The sequence below is a fragment of the Salmo salar genome, chromosome 12, assembly GCF_965601325.2.
Source record: "Salmo salar chromosome 12, fSalSal1, whole genome shotgun sequence".
NCBI lineage: Eukaryota > Metazoa > Chordata > Actinopteri > Salmoniformes > Salmonidae > Salmo > Salmo salar.
The window spans coordinates 98,337,908-98,358,771 of NC_138302.1; the positions used below are offsets into that span (position 1 = coordinate 98,337,908).

At 45.1% G+C, this 20,864-nt stretch overlaps 1 protein-coding gene across 2 annotated transcripts in view; it reads left to right on the forward strand.

The window, feature by feature from the left end:
* The first annotated feature begins 2,019 nt into the window (after positions 1-2,019).
* The window catches only part of LOC106566194 (SWI/SNF-related matrix-associated actin-dependent regulator of chromatin subfamily D member 1), a 38,960-nt gene continuing 20,115 nt past the window's right edge, over positions 2,020-20,864 (forward strand). The window contains exons 1-6 of one of the 2 annotated variants that reach the window (XM_045691959.2): positions 2,020-2,259; positions 12,288-12,463; positions 12,665-12,830; positions 20,057-20,179; positions 20,282-20,398; positions 20,566-20,667. In XM_045691959.2, the coding sequence (XP_045547915.1) occupies positions 2,074-2,259; positions 12,288-12,463; positions 12,665-12,830; positions 20,057-20,179; positions 20,282-20,398; positions 20,566-20,667 (870 nt within the window). In that variant the 5' untranslated portion in view covers positions 2,020-2,073. Of the gene's footprint in view, positions 2,260-5,156; positions 5,240-12,287; positions 12,464-12,664; positions 12,831-20,056; positions 20,180-20,281; positions 20,399-20,565; positions 20,668-20,864 lie in introns of those variants that run through there. The other variant, XM_045691960.2, reaches the window with a different exon arrangement.

Sequence of the window (20,864 nt, forward strand, 5' to 3'; positions counted from 1 at the left end):
CCTTGAGACAATTGAGACACGGATTGTGTATGTGTGCCATTTAGAGGGTGAATGGGCAAGGCAAAAGATTGAAGTGCCTTTGAACGGTGTATGGTAGTAGGTACCAGGCACACTGGTTTGTGTTAACAAGAGCCAGGCTTGTGTTTTTCATGCTCAACAGTTTCCCATGTGTATCAAGAATGGTCCACTACCCAAAGGACATCCAGCCAACTTGACACAACTGTGGGAAGAATTGGAGTCAACATGGGCCAGCATCCCTGTGGAACGCTTTCAACACCTTGTAGAGTCCATGCCCCGACGAATTGAGGCTGTTCTGATGACAAAAGTGATGGGAGCAACTCAATATTAGGAAGGTGTTCCTAATGTTTGGTATCCTGAGTGTATATATATAAAAATAAAATATCTAATTTCAAAATGTTTATAATGGTCAACATTTCATATTTATTAAAACAATGTTTTATAAAATATGGAACAAAATAAATAATAAAAAATGTAAATGATTGGTGGTATTTATATTGTCTATATAGTATAATTACAGTACACAGAGAAAATAGTACATTTTATGTTTCCTCCCCTTAACTTGGCAAGCTGTGACATACTGTGCTGCCAACTATATAACACACCTTTCCCCCAAAGGTATACAAAAATTACTTTTGTTTGATTGTTTAAAAATGTGTAGACCTTTTCATTGTGACTTTGGGGAAGGACTCTCTAAGTATATGTGGGGCAAAAGATTAAAACTTAGAACTCTCGCTCTCTTTTTCTACCCCCCCCCCCCCCCTTTCTCTCTCTCTCCGACTTCATCACAATTCATTTGAGTGAATCAACATGACAACATTGTCTTAGGCCAGGGGTTTGCTATGGAAGAGTATTTTGATTTCATGTCTTCCTTCATTGATGTTATAATAAAACCGATGGCAGGCAGCCATGCAGGCTGATCAAGTGCCTTTGAAGTGCTATTCAAAGAACAAGTCAATCATTCAGAATTACCTTATGAGATGAGATGTTTGTCAAATATGTGTTGTTTACCCTCTCAATACAGTAGACATACTAGAAATACAATAATATTAAAATGTTAACCTGTTATACCTGTTCGAAGGTGAATAAATATCCCAGTCAGTCCAGGTCAACACCTGGCATCTACAATAACCTGTGCCAATTGTAAAGGTCCAGACTCCAGACTCCCCTTGGCAGAGACATCGTAGTATCAAATCAAATCAAACATCAAATCAAATGTATTTGTCACATACACATGGTTAGCAGGTATGCCCCCATACAGAAAGGTTTTACTTGCATTTGGTTGCCATTCATTTTGAGACTGCTTTTATGTAGAATGTAGAATGTAAAATCTATACCCCTATTGTAATAAAGATAATCTAACGTTTTACCTAATGATATATAAGGAGGGCATTTGCACAACATGTTTCACAACAGCACACAACAAAATTCCAGAGACATATTGAGAGACCAACTGATACCAATCACGACCACACCCAGAGACAGATGGCTGACTTAAGCCCTAGCCACACGAACTGACCACTGGTGTAAAGAACAACATTCCATGAATATCGCAAGCACCCAGACACGAATTACCAGAAATACACACACACACACACTTAGGTGTGTTGGACTCCGAGGACAAAGGACACTGCCAAGGGCCAATGGGAAGTCGACACCACCCGGAGAGTGGACCGTCCCTCCACTCATCGACCAGTCAGGAGAGCGGACCTACTAGACTCAACGTCAACACACTGTTATTTCATTGTATAAATTGGATGTATACTATGTTTCGGGGCTCTCTTCTGCTAGTTCCCTATGAGCTAAACGAAGGAGTCCGTGCACGCTTTGCCAAATATCTTTGTCTCATAATAAACTGCCTTACTATAAACTGAATCACCCGGTCCAGCGTCTTGACTTGTCTCCTTCTCAAATAACTAATCATCAACACTATCAGGGCTGGTTGTATTGAAATTTAACACCAGAGGTCATTGTTGTAAAAAGAATCGCTCCACTACTCCTCTCTTCTCGCGATAGTTCCATTCCACTACCCGGAGACGGAGATACCCAGAAGAGATGGCGGCCAGAGGTAGTTTTCAATCAGCTCCAACGGGAGGTGGTGGCGGGGGAATGGGACCCGGACCCCCGGTGCAAGGTGGAGGACCAGGTATGGGACCTGGAACTCCTGGTGGAAGGATGGGACCGTCATCGGGCGCACAGAACCACCTCTATCGCTCTCCGATGCCTGGGCCTGGATACCCGGTGAGCCACGATTTAACAGCTAACGTTACGTTAGCTAGCTACAAGCTAGAACAAAGCCTTTGTCAAAGCGGTAGCTAGCCTATGCTAACAGTATCTAGTTAGTGATGTGGGCCCTTACTCGTAAAAGGCCCCTTTAATTTACTGATTGTCGTTGTTGATTGATTTGTTTTGTGGCTATTCCCAGTGACATGGTTATACATAATTAGCTAGCTAACTACACTGTCGATGAGCACCTAGCTGAGCTGTTCTGTCCGCTAGTGGTACGGTAGCTAGCTAACCCATTCGCTAGTTGTTTGGCGCTTGTTTGCTACACAGATAACATTAAGCTGACGAAGTTACGTTAGTTTTGAATGAAAAGTGGATGGTGTGTGTGTGGGTCTCGACATCTGCTCTGTGTCGGCTATGAAAAGCGAACTGACATTTACTCCTGAGGTGACCTGTTGCACCCTTTTTATAACCACTGATTCATATTTCATAGCTTATTAAAGTAACCCGAAAGATCGCAGGTTCGAATCCCCGAGTTAACTTGGTGAAAAAAATGTCGATGTGAACTTGAGCAAGACACTTAATCCTAATTGCTCCTGTAAATCACTCTGGGTAAAAGCGTCTGTTAAATGACTTAAATGTAAATGAAGGTCTAAACATCTCTTTTCAGTAGCGGTGCGTGGGTCAAGTCACTGGACAAGCCAAGCCAGTAAAAAAAGCCATATTACAATGATAATTGCATTGTTTGTTCATACGCCACCGTGATATTACAATAAGGCAGTGACAACAAAAATACAAGTCACACAGCGGCGGAATAAATTCAACTAAATTTGTTTCATCACAAAACCCGGAGAGCAACATCTGTCCGGTGAAGTCCACAAAGCAAATATTGCATGTAACAGTTATATGACCTGCAGCACGGCCATACAAGTTAATGTTTGACAGTTTTACTAAACAACTACTGATTAAGAACCACAGAGTTTCTGCAAGTCAGCACAAAGACAACGAGAGTATTGCTTCCTTTATTCCAATACTCTTGTTATTCCAGCACCATTTCAACTTAAACATTCACATCAAATCAACAAGGATATATATGCTTAGTTTAATACACTGAAAACACATTTTAAAGAATCCAGAGACAATTTAATCCAATCAATGTTACTAAATATCATGTGGCTGTCCATGTTACTGATTTCGGTCTGGGTGCCCAAGTAAAACAAACTTTTGGGGCGATTCACCCTACTTGTAGACTAGTTGAATGACAATGCTGTCCTCAACTCTTTCATGTTGGCGAAACGGTCTACGGCTCTGTCAGCTTTTAGTTGTTTTCATAGTCTACCTAGCTGAAATGCTTGCTAGCCTAACTTCCTCACATGGGTAACAATGAACCAGCTAAGTTGGTGATATTGAGTCCTTTCATCTTTCCCGTCCGAAGGGAAACTCTGCAGCTGGCTTTACGTTCGTATCCCCCTGTGGACCGGTTCTTACATAAAACAGTCTCCATTCAGGCTGCAAATGCATCGATTTCCTCCTTAACTCGATGTTAATGGTGACAAGATGGATATTATGCGTAATTTCTTTATGAAACAATTATTCTCCACCATGCTAGAGGGGCTAAATGCTAGTCCCAGATGTTGCTGTGTTGCGTTCAGCCAATCAGGTTGCAGCAGTCTGTTTACCCTGCAAAGTCAGGAAGTAGCATTAGCCACCGTAGCATGGTGGAAAAATAATGCTTCATAAAGAAAGTAAGCATATTTCCCCACCTACTTGCCATTATATCGGGTTAAGGGGGAAAATCGACGCCTTTGCAGCCTGAATGGAGAATGTTTAATCTACGAACAGGTCCACGGGGGATACAAGTATATAGCCGGCTTAAATAAACAGCTTCTACCCCCAAGCCATAAGACTCCTGAACAGCTAATCAAATGGCTATCCAGACGTTTGTATTACCCCCTGTATACAGCCCCACTATTGTTATTTACTTCTGCTCTTTAGTTATTTGTTATTCTTACCTTTATTTATTTTATTTTTTTTCTCAGCTACATTGTTGTTTAAGGGCTTATAAGGAAGCATTTCACTGTAAGGTCTACAGACCTGTTGTATTCGGCGCATGTGACACATAATATTTGATTTGATGAAACAATTCAATACCATCTGCTGGCCTTTAACCTCTCCAGATGTTTTCATTACTGGGTGTTACAGGTTTGTTAATAAAAAATGCCTCCGTAGAGGTTTCAACTAACCTGCTCTTGGTGACACCGTCTTCGTTCTTGATTCAGGAAAAAAGGTTTCTTATAAATGTCTGTCCAGTTGCAGGTGGTTTTTACAAAAACCAGAGGACTCAAAACTATTAAATCCATGTTTTGTATCAAGTGAGAAATGCCGAGGCAAACTGGCGATGCAGAGACCACATCATATGTTAACCCAAAACGTTTTTTTTTTTCACAGCTTGTCGTCAGGTGAATGATAATGGCAAAGAGAAGTAATAAACATTTTTAATATATTTGCTAGATCATTTTTCATTATTTTGACCTCCCCACATTATAATTGGAAGAGGAAGTATAAACCATAACAGCCTATTAGCTAGAAAAACTCAACAGATTTTTGTTGAAAGCAGCAGTTTAGCTGGTTAAACAAAAGTGAGACATGTGTTGGCAAAAAATGAATGTCCAAGTCAAGAATGATAACCAGCGGCACATGCCGTGGCCCCGTACCCGCGGGTGCGATACTCCTGTTTAATGTAATGAGTGCAATTGGTTCAATATTAGGAGTTGCAAAATAGTTTGACATCCATTAAACATATATTATCATCTTTCTACTGTTATTTAAAATGTGTTTTCTGTTGCTAGCGATATTCATAAAAAACATTGAAGTAAACATTTCTGAAACACCGTGGACCCCCGGTCGGATACCCCTGGTGTAGCGGTTTGGGTTTAAAGCCGCTGGGGAACGCTACATGTCCGGCAGCTAAGATGACGAGGAACGACCTTGACCGGTACAAAAACAGTTTTAATATCATTCAGACATTTCTCTCTGTGTTTTTGTTTAACCACCTACAACTAGAGACGGACATTTTTATTTTAATAAGATGTATCGCCAAAAGCAGGTTAGTTAGAAACAAGGTAGCGTTTTTAATAAGCTAACCTGTAACGCACAGTAATGGATACATAATTATCACACATCTGGTGCACAATCTGTACCACTTTGGGAACAAGGCTTTACCACACTGGGTACTTTTGGAGACTGATAAGAACATGGGGCTAATGATCAGTTGTAGTAGCTGGTGGGTTCAACATTAGCTGCTGTGAAAACCATTGACATGAGGCGGCTGTATAGCCGTAGCAAGAGATGTTGTCGACTAAACCTTTTTTTTTCTCCTTCATTCTCGACTTGGCTAGTTGCAGAGGGAACGTTTGATTTACGTTGATAAATTAAATGTTTGCCCCATGAAGTAATCCAATAATATATACGCCACCATCTTATCTATTTCTAACTTTGTGTCATCGGTTGAGACGTGTGTGTGTGTGTGTGTGATACACTGAGACTCGGAAATCCTTTGTCGTTTTGAAAGACACTCACCTGTCTCAATGAGAGAAGATGAGAAATAGACAAAATGGCGGACATATAACATCGTTGGATTACTTCATGGAGCAAAACGGTGACTTCCAAATCGAGAATTTTAAGGAAGTATCGGCAAGAAAAGGTTGGTCGGGGGAAATAAAATCTCCTGCTACGACTATACAGCTGTTTTGTTATCACAGCTAATGATGACAACCGTTTGATGCCGTCAGCTACAGTTGCAGATGAGAGGGGGGTATTTCTGGCAGAGCAAAACATGTGTTTGGGGCTTTTAGTAACGTAAAAAACAGAAGTACTGCTAGCTAAACGATGGGGGGGTCAGTATATGGTCATACAATTTGACACAGTGTACACATACACCCATTTATTGTTGTTGTTGTTGTTACAACAATTCAACTGAAAACCATTTCTCAGTGAAAGGATGTTGTGGGTCTACTCTTCTCTCATGTCCTTGACTATGTGGAACACAAACGCCAGCCTCACCGACTGCAGCATCCTTCATTGTCACTCAGCCACACACATTCTGTTTGCCTTAGAAGCACTCCCCAATTGTTCTGTAGAAAACCAAGGTTGCACAGAGATGTGGTGAATGGAGTGAAAAATGATTTTATAGAAATTTTAATGGATTTTTGTTGCATTCTTCAGTCGCCTCACACACATTAATGGCCACGTTTACAAATGTTGTGTGGGCAGTTTATTAGTGAAAAGATACATCCACCTTGATTTGTCTTCCTTCGTATGTTAACTCCAATGTCCTTCTACCTTGAACACAACGGGGAAAGAGGTTTTCAAACAAAAGTGCATTGGCAATAAAGAAATAATTTGAAGTAAGCTTTTCAGTGGATAGCTCTCTTCCAGCTATCCTTTTTTTAAATTTTTTTATTAATTCACAAACCTCTGCTTTAGAACTTGTTCTATCTACGTGACTCATTGAAATCACTATGGTGACGAATGTGAGAATACGTTCTCTACTGTGGATGAAAACTAAGGAATAAATAGAAGACGCCAGATGGTAGCTTTTCAGCAGAGGCTGAAGGCAGGGTGCAGGGTCATGAGATTCCAAACACACTGAAACGGGGAGCGGACTACCTGGACTTGTCAAATAAGAAATGCTAATTTTCATTTGTACATTTTCGGAAATGTTTTTGTTACATCATAGCATAATGAACACGACCCAGGTGTGTTGTGATCTTGTAGACAGTGTGAGGCTGTAGCTTGCATTACAGGAGAGGGTAGAGTGCATCAGCGTTGATGACAGCCAAACACAGCACAGCCCTCCTCCGAAGGCTGTCGGAGAGGAGGAGGGGGAGAGAGAGAGAGAGAGAGAGAGGGGTGTGCCTTAGGCTTTAGCCTCGCTGGTCTGTTCTATTGGATGGGGCTCATGATCTGTTTATTCTTCAGCCTGCTACTGTCTCTACAACTTCTTCTATAAGCACTCATGCATTCAGAAACACGAAGTCGCCTGTTTGAGTTCCTAGCACATGGATTGGTGAGTGATGTGGAGGGTGTTTTTATTGTGCACCTGCAAGTAATGCCTGTTTCCGTAACCATTGTTTGGTATGATTTTTAAGCGTGAATTTGGTATAATATTTACAGGTTATAAATTCATCTATACCCCTATATATATTAGGAAATATGTGCGTTGTATGGGGTACTAGCTGCATTCGGTTTCTTTAAAAAAAACTTTGTGATGCAAACTGCACATTTTTAAGATGGTGTTGAGTGATATTGTTTTGTGAATTCAAAATAAGGTGGCCTTTATTCAATACAAGGTTGTTTTTAATTCAATCTGTTGTGTTGGCTACTGCTGATGTTTATGTTGTCCTTCAACCATCGTTCAATTGACTTCCGATCTATAACAAAGCACCCCTGCCTGTATTTCAACAGATTGATTTTTATCCACTTGTTGCTGCTTACCAATTTTTTTTCTATTTATTAGTCTTATAGTTATTCGTAAATAACGGCGATGATTTTAATCTAATTTTCACGCCATTGAAACATCCTCTATCCAGAGAAGCAGCAGAGTCCTGACCTTGGTGATAGGGGCGGCAGGTAGCCTAGTGGTTAGAGCGTTGAGCCAGTAACCGAAAGGTTGCTAGATCGAATCCCCCGAGCTGACAAGGTAAAAATCTGTTGTTCTGCCCCTGAACAAGGCAGTTAACCCACTGTTCCTAGACAGTCATTGAAAATAAGAATTTGTTCTTAACTGACTTGCCTGGTTAAATAAAGGTCAAATAAAATAAAAGATCTGGGGATTATGGTGGAGACCACAAAAACATCTGAACTCATGAGGGGCCGCAGTTGCTCGCGGTTCTACATACTGCGAGCAAAACATTTTAGTGGCCCCTCTTACATATATATTTTTCTTTCCGTTTTATTGTTAGTTTCGTGCAATTGTACACATTTTGCTATGGGGTTTATAGGAAATGTTTTAAAGCAAGTTTGCTGCAATTCTACACATTTTGCCATGGGGTGGAGAGGAGATTGAGCAATTTTTAATATATCTGAGTGAGACCATGATTGCATTAATAAATCTGGTAATTCGACCACGATTGCTAAGTTCAGATAGTTGGGCGCCCAACTAACTTAACATTTTTTAAAATTGGTATCTGACATGGGCTAATTGAGTGACTATCCGTGACTGACATAAAAGAGAGAAACAGCTGATACACAATCACCTTTTGAAATGTCACCTTGGTCTATTCTGTTTTAACTCACAACTTACCCCGACTGACTTCCTGAAACATTATGGATCCGAGGGCCTTCAAGGGGGGGGGGGGGGGGGGGGGGCAGTTGTCCATCGCTGCGATAGATGATGCTTGGCTGTAACATAAAGGGTTTGTCATGGGGCTGGGGCGTTGTTAGTACAATTCCTTCCACTACCGTCCTCACCTAGCCACATCCTTGACCCTGCCTGTGGAACAGAACGCATCCGTTCTAGAACACATTCGGTATGCTACGTCAGGAGAATACAACCTTGCTCTGTTTTGTGTAAGGCTGCAATAACACCTGCAAGGAGAAATATAATATACCTGTAGATGATGGAAAATAAGCCATTTTGTTTCTCACATCTCAACCATCCATAGCACATTCGTCTTCTCTCCCACGATAAAAACCTTTTTCTTTACTTCTCCCTTTTTCTTTGCCTCTTGTCCTACATTTCATCTCTTTAATCCTATTTTCTCCTACCATCAAACGCCATCCATCTTTTCCTCTCCTCTCTTCCAGACTCTAAACCCTCCCCTGTCTCTTTTCTCCTCTCTTCCAGACTCTAAACCCTACCCTGTCTCTTCTCTCCTCTCTTCCAGACTCTAAACCCTACCCTGTCTCTTCTCTCCTCTCTTCCAGACTCTAAACCCTACCCTGTCTCTTATCGCCTCTCCTCCAGACTCTAACCCCTCCTCTCTTCCAGACTCTAACCCCTCCTCTCTTCCAGACTCTAACCCCTCCTCTCTTCCAGACTCTAACCCCTCCTCTCTTCCAGACTCTAACCCCTCCTCTCTTCCAGACTCTAACCCCTCCTCTCTTCCAGACTCTAACCCCTCCTCTCTTCCAGACTCTAACCCCTCCTCTCCTCCAGACTCTAACCCCTCCTCCAGACTCTAACCCCTCCTCCAGACTCTAACCCCTCCTCTCTTCCAGACTCTAACCCCTCCTCTCCTCCAGACTCTAACCCCTCCTCTCTTCCAGACTCTAACCCCTCCTCTCCTCCAGACTCTAACCCCTCCTCTCCTCCAGACTCTAACCCCTCCTCTCTTCCAGACTCTAACCCCTCCTCTCTTCCAGACTCTAACCCCTCCTCTCTTCCAGACTCTAACCCCTCCTCTCTTCCAGACTCTAACCCCTCCTCTCCTCCAGACTCTAACCCCTCCTCCAGACTCTAACCCCTCCTCCAGACTCTAACCCCTCCTCCAGACTCTAACCCCTCCTCCAGACTCTAACCCCTCCTCCAGACTCTAACCCCTCCTCTCCTCCAGACTCTAACCCCTCCTCCAGACTCTAACCCCTCCTCCAGACTCTAACCCCTCCTCCAGACTCTAACCCCTCCTCCAGACTCTAACCCCTCCTCCAGACTCTAACCCCTCCTCTCCTCCAGACTCTAACCCCTCCTCTCTTCCAGACTCTAACCCCTCCTCTCCTCCAGACTCTAACCCCTCCTCTCTTCCAGACTCTAACCCCTCCTCTCTTCCAGACTCTAACCCCTCCTCTCTTCCAGACTCTAACCCCTCCTCTCCTCCAGACTCTAACCCCTCCTCTCTTCCAGACTCTAACCCCTCCTCTCTTCCAGACTCTAACCCCTCCTCTCTTCCAGACTCTAACCCCTCCTCTCCTCCAGACTCTAACCCCTCCTCTCCTCCAGACTCTAACCCCTCCTCTCCTCCAGACTCTAACCCCTCCTCTCTTCCAGACTCTAACCCCTCCTCTCTTCCAGACTCTAACCCCTCCTCTCTTCCAGACTCTAACCCCTCTTCTCTTCCAGACTCTAACCCCTCCTCTCCTCCAGACTCTAACCCCTCCTCTCCTCCAGACTCTAACCCCTCCTCTCCTCCAGACTCTAACCCCTCCTCCAGACTCTAACCCCTCCTCCAGACTCTAACCCCTCCTCCAGACTCTAACCTCTCCTCCAGACTCTAACCCCTCCTCTCTTCCAGACTCTAACCCCTCCTCTCCTCCAGACTCTAACCCCTCCTCTCTTCCAGACTCTAACCCCTCCTCCAGACTCTAACCCCTCCTCTCCTCCAGACTCTAACCCCTCCTCTCCTCCAGACTCTAACCCCTCCTCTCCTCCAGACTCTAACCCCTCCTCTCTTCCAGACTCTAACCCCTCCTCCAGACTCTAACCCCTCCTCCAGACTCTAACCCCTCCTCTCTTCCAGACTCTAACCCCTCCTCTCTTCCAGACTCTAACCCCTCCTCTCTTCCAGACTCTAACCCCTCCTCTCCTCCAGACTCTAACCCCTCCTCCAGACTCTAACCCCTCCTCCAGACTCTAACCCCTCCTCCAGACTCTAACCCCCCTCCTCCAGACTCTAACCCCTCCTCTCCTCCAGACTCTAACCCCTCCTCCAGACTCTAACCCCTCCTCCAGACTCTAACCCCTCCTCTCTTCCAGACTCTAACCCCTCCTCTCTTCCAGACTCTAACCCCTCCTCTCTTCCAGACTCTAACCCCTCCTCTCTTCCAGACTCTAACCCCTCCTCTCTTCCAGACTCTAACCCCTCCTCTCCTCCAGACTCTAACCCCTCCTCTCCTCCAGACTCTAACCCCTCCTCTCCTCCAGACTCTAACCCCTCCTCCAGACTCTAACCCCTCCTCCAGACTCTAACCCCTCCTCCAGACTCTAACCCCTCCTCTCTTCCAGACTAACCCCTCCTCTCTTCCAGACTCTAACCCCTCCTCTCTTCCAGACTCTAACCCCTCCTCCAGACTCTAACCCCTCCTCCAGACTCTAACCCCTCCTCCAGACTCTAACCCCTCCTCCAGACTCTAACCCCTCCTCCAGACTCTAACCCCTCTTCCAGACTCTAACCCCTCCTCCAGACTCTAACCCCTCCTCTCTTCCAGACTCTAACCCCTCTTCCAGACTCTAACCCCTCCTCCAGACTCTAACCCCTCCTCCAGACTCTAACCCCTCCTCCAGACTCTAACCCCTCCTCCAGACTCTAACCCCTCCTCCAGACTCTAACCCCTCCTCTCCTCCAGACTCTAACCCCTCCTCTCTTCCAGACTCTAACCCCTCCTCTCTTCCAGACTCTAACCCCTCCTCTCTTCCAGACTCTAACCCCTCCTCTCTTCCAGACTCTAACCCCTCCTCTCTTCCAGACTCTAACCCCTCCTCTCCTCCAGACTCTAACCCCTCCTCTCTTCCAGACTCTAACCCCTCCTCTCTTCCAGACTCTAACCCCTCCTCTCCTCCAGACTCTAACCCCTCCTCTCCTCCAGACTCTAACCCCTCCTCTCCTCCAGACTCTAACCCCTCCTCCAGACTCTAACCCCTCCTCCAGACTCTATCCCCTCCTCTCTTCCAGACTCTAACCCCTCCTCTCCTCCAGACTCTAACCCCTCCTCTCTTCCAGACTCTAACCCCTCCCCTCCTCCAGACTCTAACCCTCCCTCCAGCCTACCCTCCTCCAGACTCTAACCCCTCCTCTCCTCCAGACTCTAACCCCTCCTCTCCTCCAGACTCTAACCCCTCCTCTCTTCCAGACTCTAACCCCTCCTCTCTTCCAGACTCTAACCCCTCCTCTCCTCCAGACTCTAACCCCTCCTCTCTTCCAGACTCTAACCCCTCCCCTCCTCCAGACTCTAACCCCTCCCCTCCTCCAGACTCTAACCCCTCCTCTCCTCCAGACTCTAACCCCTCCTCTCCTCCAGACTCTAACCCCTCCTCTCTTCCAGACTCTAACCCCTCCTCTCCTCCAGACTCTAACCTCTCCCCTGTCTTTTTTCACCTCTCCCTCCAGAGACCAGGTGGGATGCCCCCATCCAGCCGTATGACCCCCCAGGGCCCGCCCATGGGGCCTCCAGGCTACGGCTCCAGCCCTGTGTCCCGACCAGGGATGCCCAGTGTCATGGACCCCTCCCGTAAAAGGCCTGCCCCCCAGCAGATCCAGCAGGTCCAACAGCAGCGCAACCAACAGTAAAATCGGACTATTATTTTAGGCTTGACAGGATTTACTTCAACCGCAGGCTTTCACATTGTTACCAGGGTATAAGGAGGGACGTTTGTCCTCATTAAGAGTTGACCATGTCTTTGTAGGGGAAAATGAATGTGTATACATAGTGCATATAGGCCTTTTCATTCCTTATCAACTCACACTATTGTTATCTTCTGTTGCAGTACCAAGAAGAAGAAGATGGCGGATAAGATTTTACCTCAGAGGATCCGGGAGCTGGTGCCAGAGTCTCAGGCCTACATGGACCTGCTGGCGTTTGAGAGGAAGCTGGACCAGACCATCATGAGGAAACGCCTGGACATCCAGGAGGCACTCAAGAGACCCATCAAGGTAAACGGGTGGGGTTATTTCCTCACTAGGGGCCAAGGCCTGTATTCATAAAGCACTTCAAAGTAACAGTGCTGATCTAGGATCATTGTTTCCTTTTAGATCATAAGGAATAACATAATATGAACAGGGATTTTATAGGCTACAACTCAGCCCAGGACTTTTTCCTGATTTATCAAGGTGACCTGACCAGGAAAAGCTCAGGGCCTGAGTTGTAGCCCAGCCAGCCAGGGCCTGAGTTGTAGCCCAGCCAGCCAGGGCCTGAGTTGTAGCCCAGCCAGCCAGGGCCTGAGTTGTAGCCCAGCCAGCCAGGGCCTGAGTTGTAGCCCAGCCAGCCAGGGCCTGAGTTGTAGCCCAGCCAGCCAGGGCCTGAGTTTAAATAACATTTTATTCATCACCTGCTTCATAAACAAGTGTAGACTAGCAGTGAATTGCTTACTCATGGCCCTTCCAACAATGCAGACAGAAAGAAAATAGAGAAATAATAGAAAAGTAAAAAACGTAATGATAAATACACATCGATAACTTGGCTATATACACAGGGTACTGAGTTAATGTGCGGGGTTACGAGGTAATTGAGGTAGATATGTACATATAACTAGGAATAAAGTGACAAATAATAAACTGTAGCTGCAGCGTATGTGATGAGTCCAAAAAATGTGTGCAAAAAGGGTCAATGCGGAGAGTCCGGGTAGCTATCTGGTTAACTCTTTAACTAACTATTTAACAGTCTTATGGCTTACATTTTTACATTTTAGTCATTTAGCAGACGCTCTTATCCAGAGCGACTTACATTTCATACATTTTTTTTTTTCTTATTTTTTTTTCTTCTCCGTACTGGTCCCCCGTGGGAATCGAACCCACAACCCTCCCTGGCGTTGCAAACACCATGCTCTACCAACTGATGTTGTTCAGGGTCTTGTTGGTTCCAGATTTGGTGCATCGGTACCGCTTGAGAACAGCAGCGAGAACAGTTTATGACTTGGGTGGCTGTAGTCTTTGACCATTTTTAGGGCCTTCTTCTGACACCGCCTGGTGTAGAGGTCCTGGGTGGCAGGGAGCTTGGCCCCAGTGAGGACCTGGGGGTGTATGCGCTTCCCTCTGTAGTGCCTTGTGGTCGGATGCTAAGAAGTTGCCAAAGCAAGCGGTGATACAGTCAGTCAAGATGCTCTCAATGGTGCAACTTATTGAGGATCTGAGAACCCATGCCAAATGTTTTCAGCCTCTTGAGTGGGAAGAGGCGTTGTCGTGCCCTCTTCATGACTATGTTGGTGCGTGGGTGGACCATGATAGATCCTTAGTGATGTGGACACCGATGAACATAACGCTCTCGACCTGCTCCACTACAGCCCTGTCGACGTGAATGGGGGTGGGCTTGGCCCTCCGTTTCCTGAAGTCCACGATCAGTTACTTTGTCTTGCTAACGTTGAGGGACAGGTTGTCCTGGCACCACATTCCAGGTCTCTGACCGCCTCCCTATAGGCTGTCTCATCGTCGTCTGTGATCAGGCCTACCACAGTTGTGTCGTTGGCAAACTTAATGAGTAGTGCGCGGCCACACAGTTGTGGGTGAGCAAGGAGTACAGGAGTGAACTGAGCAAGCACCCCTGAGGGGCCCCTCATGTTGAGGGTCACCGTGGCGGATGTGTTGTTGCCTACCCTTACCACCTGGGGGCGACCAATCAGGAAGTCCAGGATCCAGTTGCAGAGGGAGGTGTTTAGTCCCAGGGTCCTTAGCTTAGTGATGACCTTCATGGGCGCTATGGTGTTGAATGTTGAGCTGTAGATAATGAATAGCATTCTCACATAGGTGTTCCTCTTGTCCAGGTAGGAAAGGGCAGTGTGGAGTGCAATATAGATTGCATCATCTGTGGATCTGTTGGGGTGGTAGGGGAATTGGAGAGGGTCCAGGGTGATGGTGTTGATGTGAGCCATGACCAGTTTTCAAAGCATTTCATGGCTACACATGTGAGTGCTACGGTGCGATAGTCATTTACACAGGTTACCTTGCCGTTCTTGTGCACAGGGACTATGGTGGACTACTTGAAACATGTAGGTATTACAGACTGGATCAAGGAGATGAAAATGTCAGTGTAGACACTTGTCAGCTGGTTAGCGCATGCTCTGAGTACGCATCCTGGTAATCCATCTGCCCTGCGGCCTTGTGAATGTTAACCTGTTTAAATGTCTTATGGAGAGCGTGATCACACAACCGTCTGGAACAGCTGCTGCTCTCCTGCATGTTTTGGTGTTGCTTGCCTTGAAGCAATGCATAGAAGGCATTTAGCTCATCTGGTAGGCTTGTGTCACTGGGCAGCTCAAGGCTGTGTTTGTCTTTGTAATCTGTGATAATTCTCATACATAAATTAACGGGAATATATGCAAATTAATATTAATACCATTTAAATGTAGATATTTTTTGCATTGGATATATTTACCATATAATTTGGAGACAGAAACATAAGCCTTTTACGTTATCATAAGTAGACATAATTGCAAATATTTAAATCCTTCCAATAGAAATAAAAAATGTATTTACGAATTGAACTTTAATTAGATGAGTTGACTCGTCACATGGGATGATTTCACTGAACAACAAAAGAAAGGGAATATTGAATGATCCCCAATGATCCATCGCATCTCCCAAAAACGTTTTCAACATATCTGTAAAATTATAGTCTAGAAACTAAAGCTTTGGTTGTCTTCCTCTCAGGCCTCCATGTCTTCTCCCTGGACCTCCTCAATGTCCACCTCTTGAACATCAGGCCTCATCTTCACTGTCACTTTCCAACCTTGTTGACGATGGCTCATTGTCGGGCTCAAAAAGACCCAGATGGCCGCCAATTTTTCAACCCTTGTATTGGTCAGCCTGTTGCGTGCGTGGTGTGTGTTCCCAAACAAGGACCAGTTGCGTTCTGAGGCGGCTGATGTTGGTTTGATTTGGAGGATGATGGAGGCAACAGGGGAAAGAGCCTCAGAGCCACAAAGTCCCTTCCACCAGGTGGCTGATGAGATATGTTGGCACGACTGCCATATTGCATCTCCATCCCAAAGCCCTTTCATGGAAGTGTACTTCGCCAGACTGCCAAGAAACTTGCCCACATCCAGGCCAAGGTGGCGAGACACAGTAGTGATGACACCATAGGCCTTGTTGATCTCTGCACCAGACAAGATTCTTTGCCAGCATACTTGGGGTCCAATATGTACTCTGTTACGTGTATGGGCTTCAGGCAGAAGTTTTCACGCTTTTTTTATGTATTTCAGAACTGCAGTTTCCTCTGCTTGGAGCAACAGTGAAGTGGGCAGGGCAGTACAGATTTCTTCTCTTACATCTGCAAACAGAGTCTGAACATCAGACAGGGATGGCATTGTCTACCTCAATCCGTGCAATGGCTACTGCTGTAGGTTTCAGGCTGCTTACCACTCTCTCCCAAAATACATCATCCAGGAGGATCCTCTTGATGGGGCTGTCCATATCGGCAGACTGTGATATGGCCATTTCTTGGAGAGACTCCTTCCCCTCCAGGAGACTGTCAAACATGATGACAACACCACCCCAACGGGTGTTGCTGGGCAGCTTCAATGTGGTGCTCTTATTCTTCTCACTTTGCTTGGTGAGGTAGATTGCTGCTATAACTTGATGACCCTTCACATACCTTACCATTTCCTTGGTTCTGTTGTAGAGTGTATCCATTGTTTTCAGTGCCATGGTGTCCTTGAGGAGCAGATTCAATGCATGAGCTGTAACGTCAGGGTAGGACTACTCCACTTTAGACCAAGCAGCCTTCATGTTCGCAGCACCAAATACCTGCTGTGGTCCAAGGTCATTGATGACTGCCTTCAGCCAATCTGCAATGTTGAGACCAGTGTGTCTGTTGTCCCTTGTGTTTGTGCTCTTGTAGAATACTGGTTGAGGGGTGGAGATGATGTAGTTAATTATTCCTTTCCCACGAACATTCGACCACCCATCAGAGAAAATTGCAATACAGTCTGCTTTCTCTATGATTTGCTTGACCTTCACTTGAACTCTGTTGAACTCTGCATCCAGCAAATGAGTAGATAAAGCATGTCTGGTTGTAGGGGTGTATGCTGGGCGAATAACATTCAGAAATCTTTTCCAATACACATTGCCTGTGAGCATCAGAGGTGAACCAGTTGCATACACAGCTCGATCAAGACATTCATCAGCATTTCTCTGACTACGTTCCTCCATTGTGTCAAAAAAAATCATTCTGATTCCAAGAGGACCAGGAGCTGTTGCTATCGATAAGGTGTCTGATTCATCATTTTCACCTCCAATAGAAGTAGAGGGACTTTAGTCAGAGGTTGCTTGTTGTGAGCGCTGAGGGAACTTTATGCACTTGGCCAGATGATTCTGCATCTTTGTTGCATTCTTTACATATGATTTGTCACAGTATTTGTAAATGTACACAGTTTTTCTTCTACATTAGCTGCAGTGAAATGTTTCCAAATTTCAGATTGTGCCCGTGGCATTTTCCTGTAAAGATTAGAAAAAAATGTGTATTAAAAAAAAACAAATACAATTCCATGTACAGATAAATAGTTAGATTAACTCCTTTGTAAGATAAATGTTTTAAAATTAAACATGTATGGAAACGGGTGAATTAACACTCCTCAGTTAGCCGGCTCAAGCAAGCTAAAACCCCACATGGTAGCAAAAACTAGCAGAAATTGTTGCAGAAGTTGGAAATGATTTAAACACACTTTGCTGTAGGCTACTATTTACTAGTTAACATAAAATAATGTATGTCATATAAAATATATTCACCCCACCCAGTATTGTAATCAAAACTTAATAGAAAGCATGTAGTCCTTTGCCCAGACAGTGTAGTAGTGTGGGCTCAATAGCATCTCATTAGTATGCAAGATCTTGAGAATCAGCTGCACGCGTGACGGAAGAGTGCACTGCGCGCGTGACGGAAGAGTGCACTGCGCGCGTGACGGAAGAGTGCACTGCACTGTGCATGCAGAGGGTTGCAATTCCATTGAATTGGGGATAGTTTAACCAAAATATGCCACAAGACCTAGAATTGCCTTGTGTATCCCACAAAAAAAGGTTCACTGTTATACGTTAACTTATTTTGGTGAATTTAATCAAGATTCCCCAAATTCCTGGGCTTAACTTCCCATGGAAAATTTCCATAAAAATGCTGGATAATTACCGGAAAATTTCAGGATATTTACCGGAAAGTTTCCGACCTTTTGCAACTCGAAGTAGGATTTGATCTTAGTACTGTACTGACGCATTGCCTGTTTAATGGTTCGTCGGTGGGCGTAGTGGGATTAGTGTTTTCCACTCCTTGAAAGTGGCAGCTCTAGCCATTAGCTCAGTGCGGATGTTGCCTGCAGTCCATGTCTTCTGGTTGGGATATGTACACCACATGATCAAAAGTATGTGGGCAACTTTTCGTCAAATATCATTGGCATTAATATGGAGTTGGTCCCCCCTTGGCTGCTGTAATGTTTTCCACTAGATGTTGGAACATTGCTGAAAAATAGCCCCAGACCATTATTCCTCCTCCACCTAACTGTACAGTTGGCACTATGCATTGGGGCAGGTAGCATTATCCTGGCATCCACCAAATCCAGATTCGTCCATCAGACTGCCAGATGGTGAAGCGTGATTCATCACTCCAGAGAACGCATTTCCACTGCTCCATAGTCCAATGGCGGTGAGCTTTACACCCTTCAGCCGACGCTTGGCATTGCGCATGGTGATCTTAGGCTTGTGTGTGGCTGCTCTGCCATGGAAACCCATTTCATGAAGCTCCCGACGAACAGTTCTTGTGCTGACGTTGCTTCCAGAGGCCGTTTGGAAGTCGGTAGTGAGTGCTGCAACCGAGGACAGACTACGCTCTTCATCACTCGGCAGTCCCGTTCTCTGAGCTTGTGTGGCCTACCACTTCGCGGCTGAGCCGTTGTTGCTCCTAAACGTTTCCACCTCACAATAACAGCACTTATAGTTGACCGAGGCAGCTCTAGCAGGGCGTTCTATGACTGTTCCACATTGAACATCACTGATCTCTTCAGTACCCCCCATTCTACTGCCAATGTTTTTCTTTGTAGGTTGCATGGCTTTGTGCTCGATTTTTATTTTTTTATACACCTGTCTGCAATGGGTGTGGCTGAAATAGCCAAATCCACTAATTTGAAGGGGGTGTCCACATGCTTTTGTGTGTGTATATATACCTGTACGTACTGTCACTGTGGGGACAACGTCGTCGATGCACTTATTAACATCAGTGACTGATGTGGTAAACTCCATGCCATCGGATGGATCCCGGGAACATATTTCATTCTACACTAGCAAAACAGTCCTGTAGCTTAGCATCCGCTTCATCGGACCACTTCTATATTGAGCATGTTACTGCTACTTCCTGTTTTTGAGTTAACAGGAGATGTGGTCAGATTTGCCAAATGGAGGGCGAGGGGACAGCTTTGTGTGTAAAGTAAAGGTGATCTAGATTATTCTTTTGCCTCTAGTTGCACACGTGACATGCTGGTAGAAATTGGGTGACACTGATTTACATTTTCCTGCATTAAAGTCCCCGGCCACTAGGAGCACCGCCTCTGGATGAGCGTTAGATTGTTTGCTTATGGCCCTGTACAGCTCGTTGCGTTCCGTCTTAGTGCCAGCATCGGTTTGTGGTGGTAAATAGACGGCTACGAAAAATATAGATAAACTCGAATGGCAAATGGTGTATATCTTATCAAGAGATATTCTAACTTAGTCAAGCAGAACCTCTAGAATCCCTTATGTTAGAGGTCGCTCATCTCAAAAGACAGCTCCTCCCGTGAGCTTACCCGACGCTTCCGGTCTGTCCGGGCGCTGCATTAAAAAAAAAAACAGCTAGATATATTATCCGTGTCCTTCTTCAGCCACGACTCCGTGAAACACAGAATATTATAGTTCTTCAGGTCCCGTTGATAGGATAGTCTCGAACGGAGCTCATCCAGTTTGTTCTCCGGTGATTGTACGTTCACCAATAGAACGGAGGGTGGAGGCAATTTTATGTACCCGTCGATGTAGTTTTGTCAGGGTGTCCGCACGTCGGCCTTTTTTACATCGCGTTTTTCTCTTTCATGTCTCTAGGATTAGGGCTTGGTCCAGGTTGAGTTTTCCCTGCTCATCACTTCCCATGTTTTCCTCTGAAGATTCTACACATTTTGATAGTGAAATTAAACATGACTGGACTTTTTGTGTTTCAGCAAAAGCGAAAACTTCGTATCTTCATATCCAACACGTTCAACCCTGCCAAGCCCGACGCAGAAGACGGAGAGGGCACTGTTGCATCATGGGAATTGCGTGTCGAAGGACGCCTGCTTGAAGATGTAAGACTAATTATTAGTTGTATGTTTGTGTGTTGAAGCTTAGTGTCTGTGTGTTTTTATGTGACTTGGTGAAATGCGTCTGATAATTGTTTTCTTTCTCAGACTGCTGTGTCTAAGTATGAAGCAACCAAGCAGAAGAGAAAGTTCTCTTCCTTCTTCAAGTCTCTGGTCATCGAGTTGGACAAGGACCTATATGGGCCTGACAATCACTTGGTCGAGGTAAAAAGATGCAGGTTAATGTTCGGATGTAAAAATCTATAATTAGATTTTATTTTCATGAACAATGTAAGCGAATTGCCGCCACCACTCTTCTTAACCACTTTCTCTATTGTAGTCTTAGTAATGCGATTCTGTTCTAAAGAAACAAAGTTATTTCTATTGCATAGTGGCACAGGACTGCGACCACTCAGGAGACAGACGGCTTCCAGGTGAAGAGACCAGGTGATGTAGGGGTACGCTGCACTGTCCTGCTGATGCTGGACTACCAGGTAAACACACATTATTATTATTATTATTATTATTATTACTGTCCTGCTGATGCTGGACTACCAGGTAAACACACATTATTATAATTATTATTACTGTCCTGCTGATGCTGGACTACCAGGTAAACACACATTATTATTACTGTCCTGCTGATGCTGGACTACCAGGTAAAAACACATTATTACTGTCCTGCTGATGC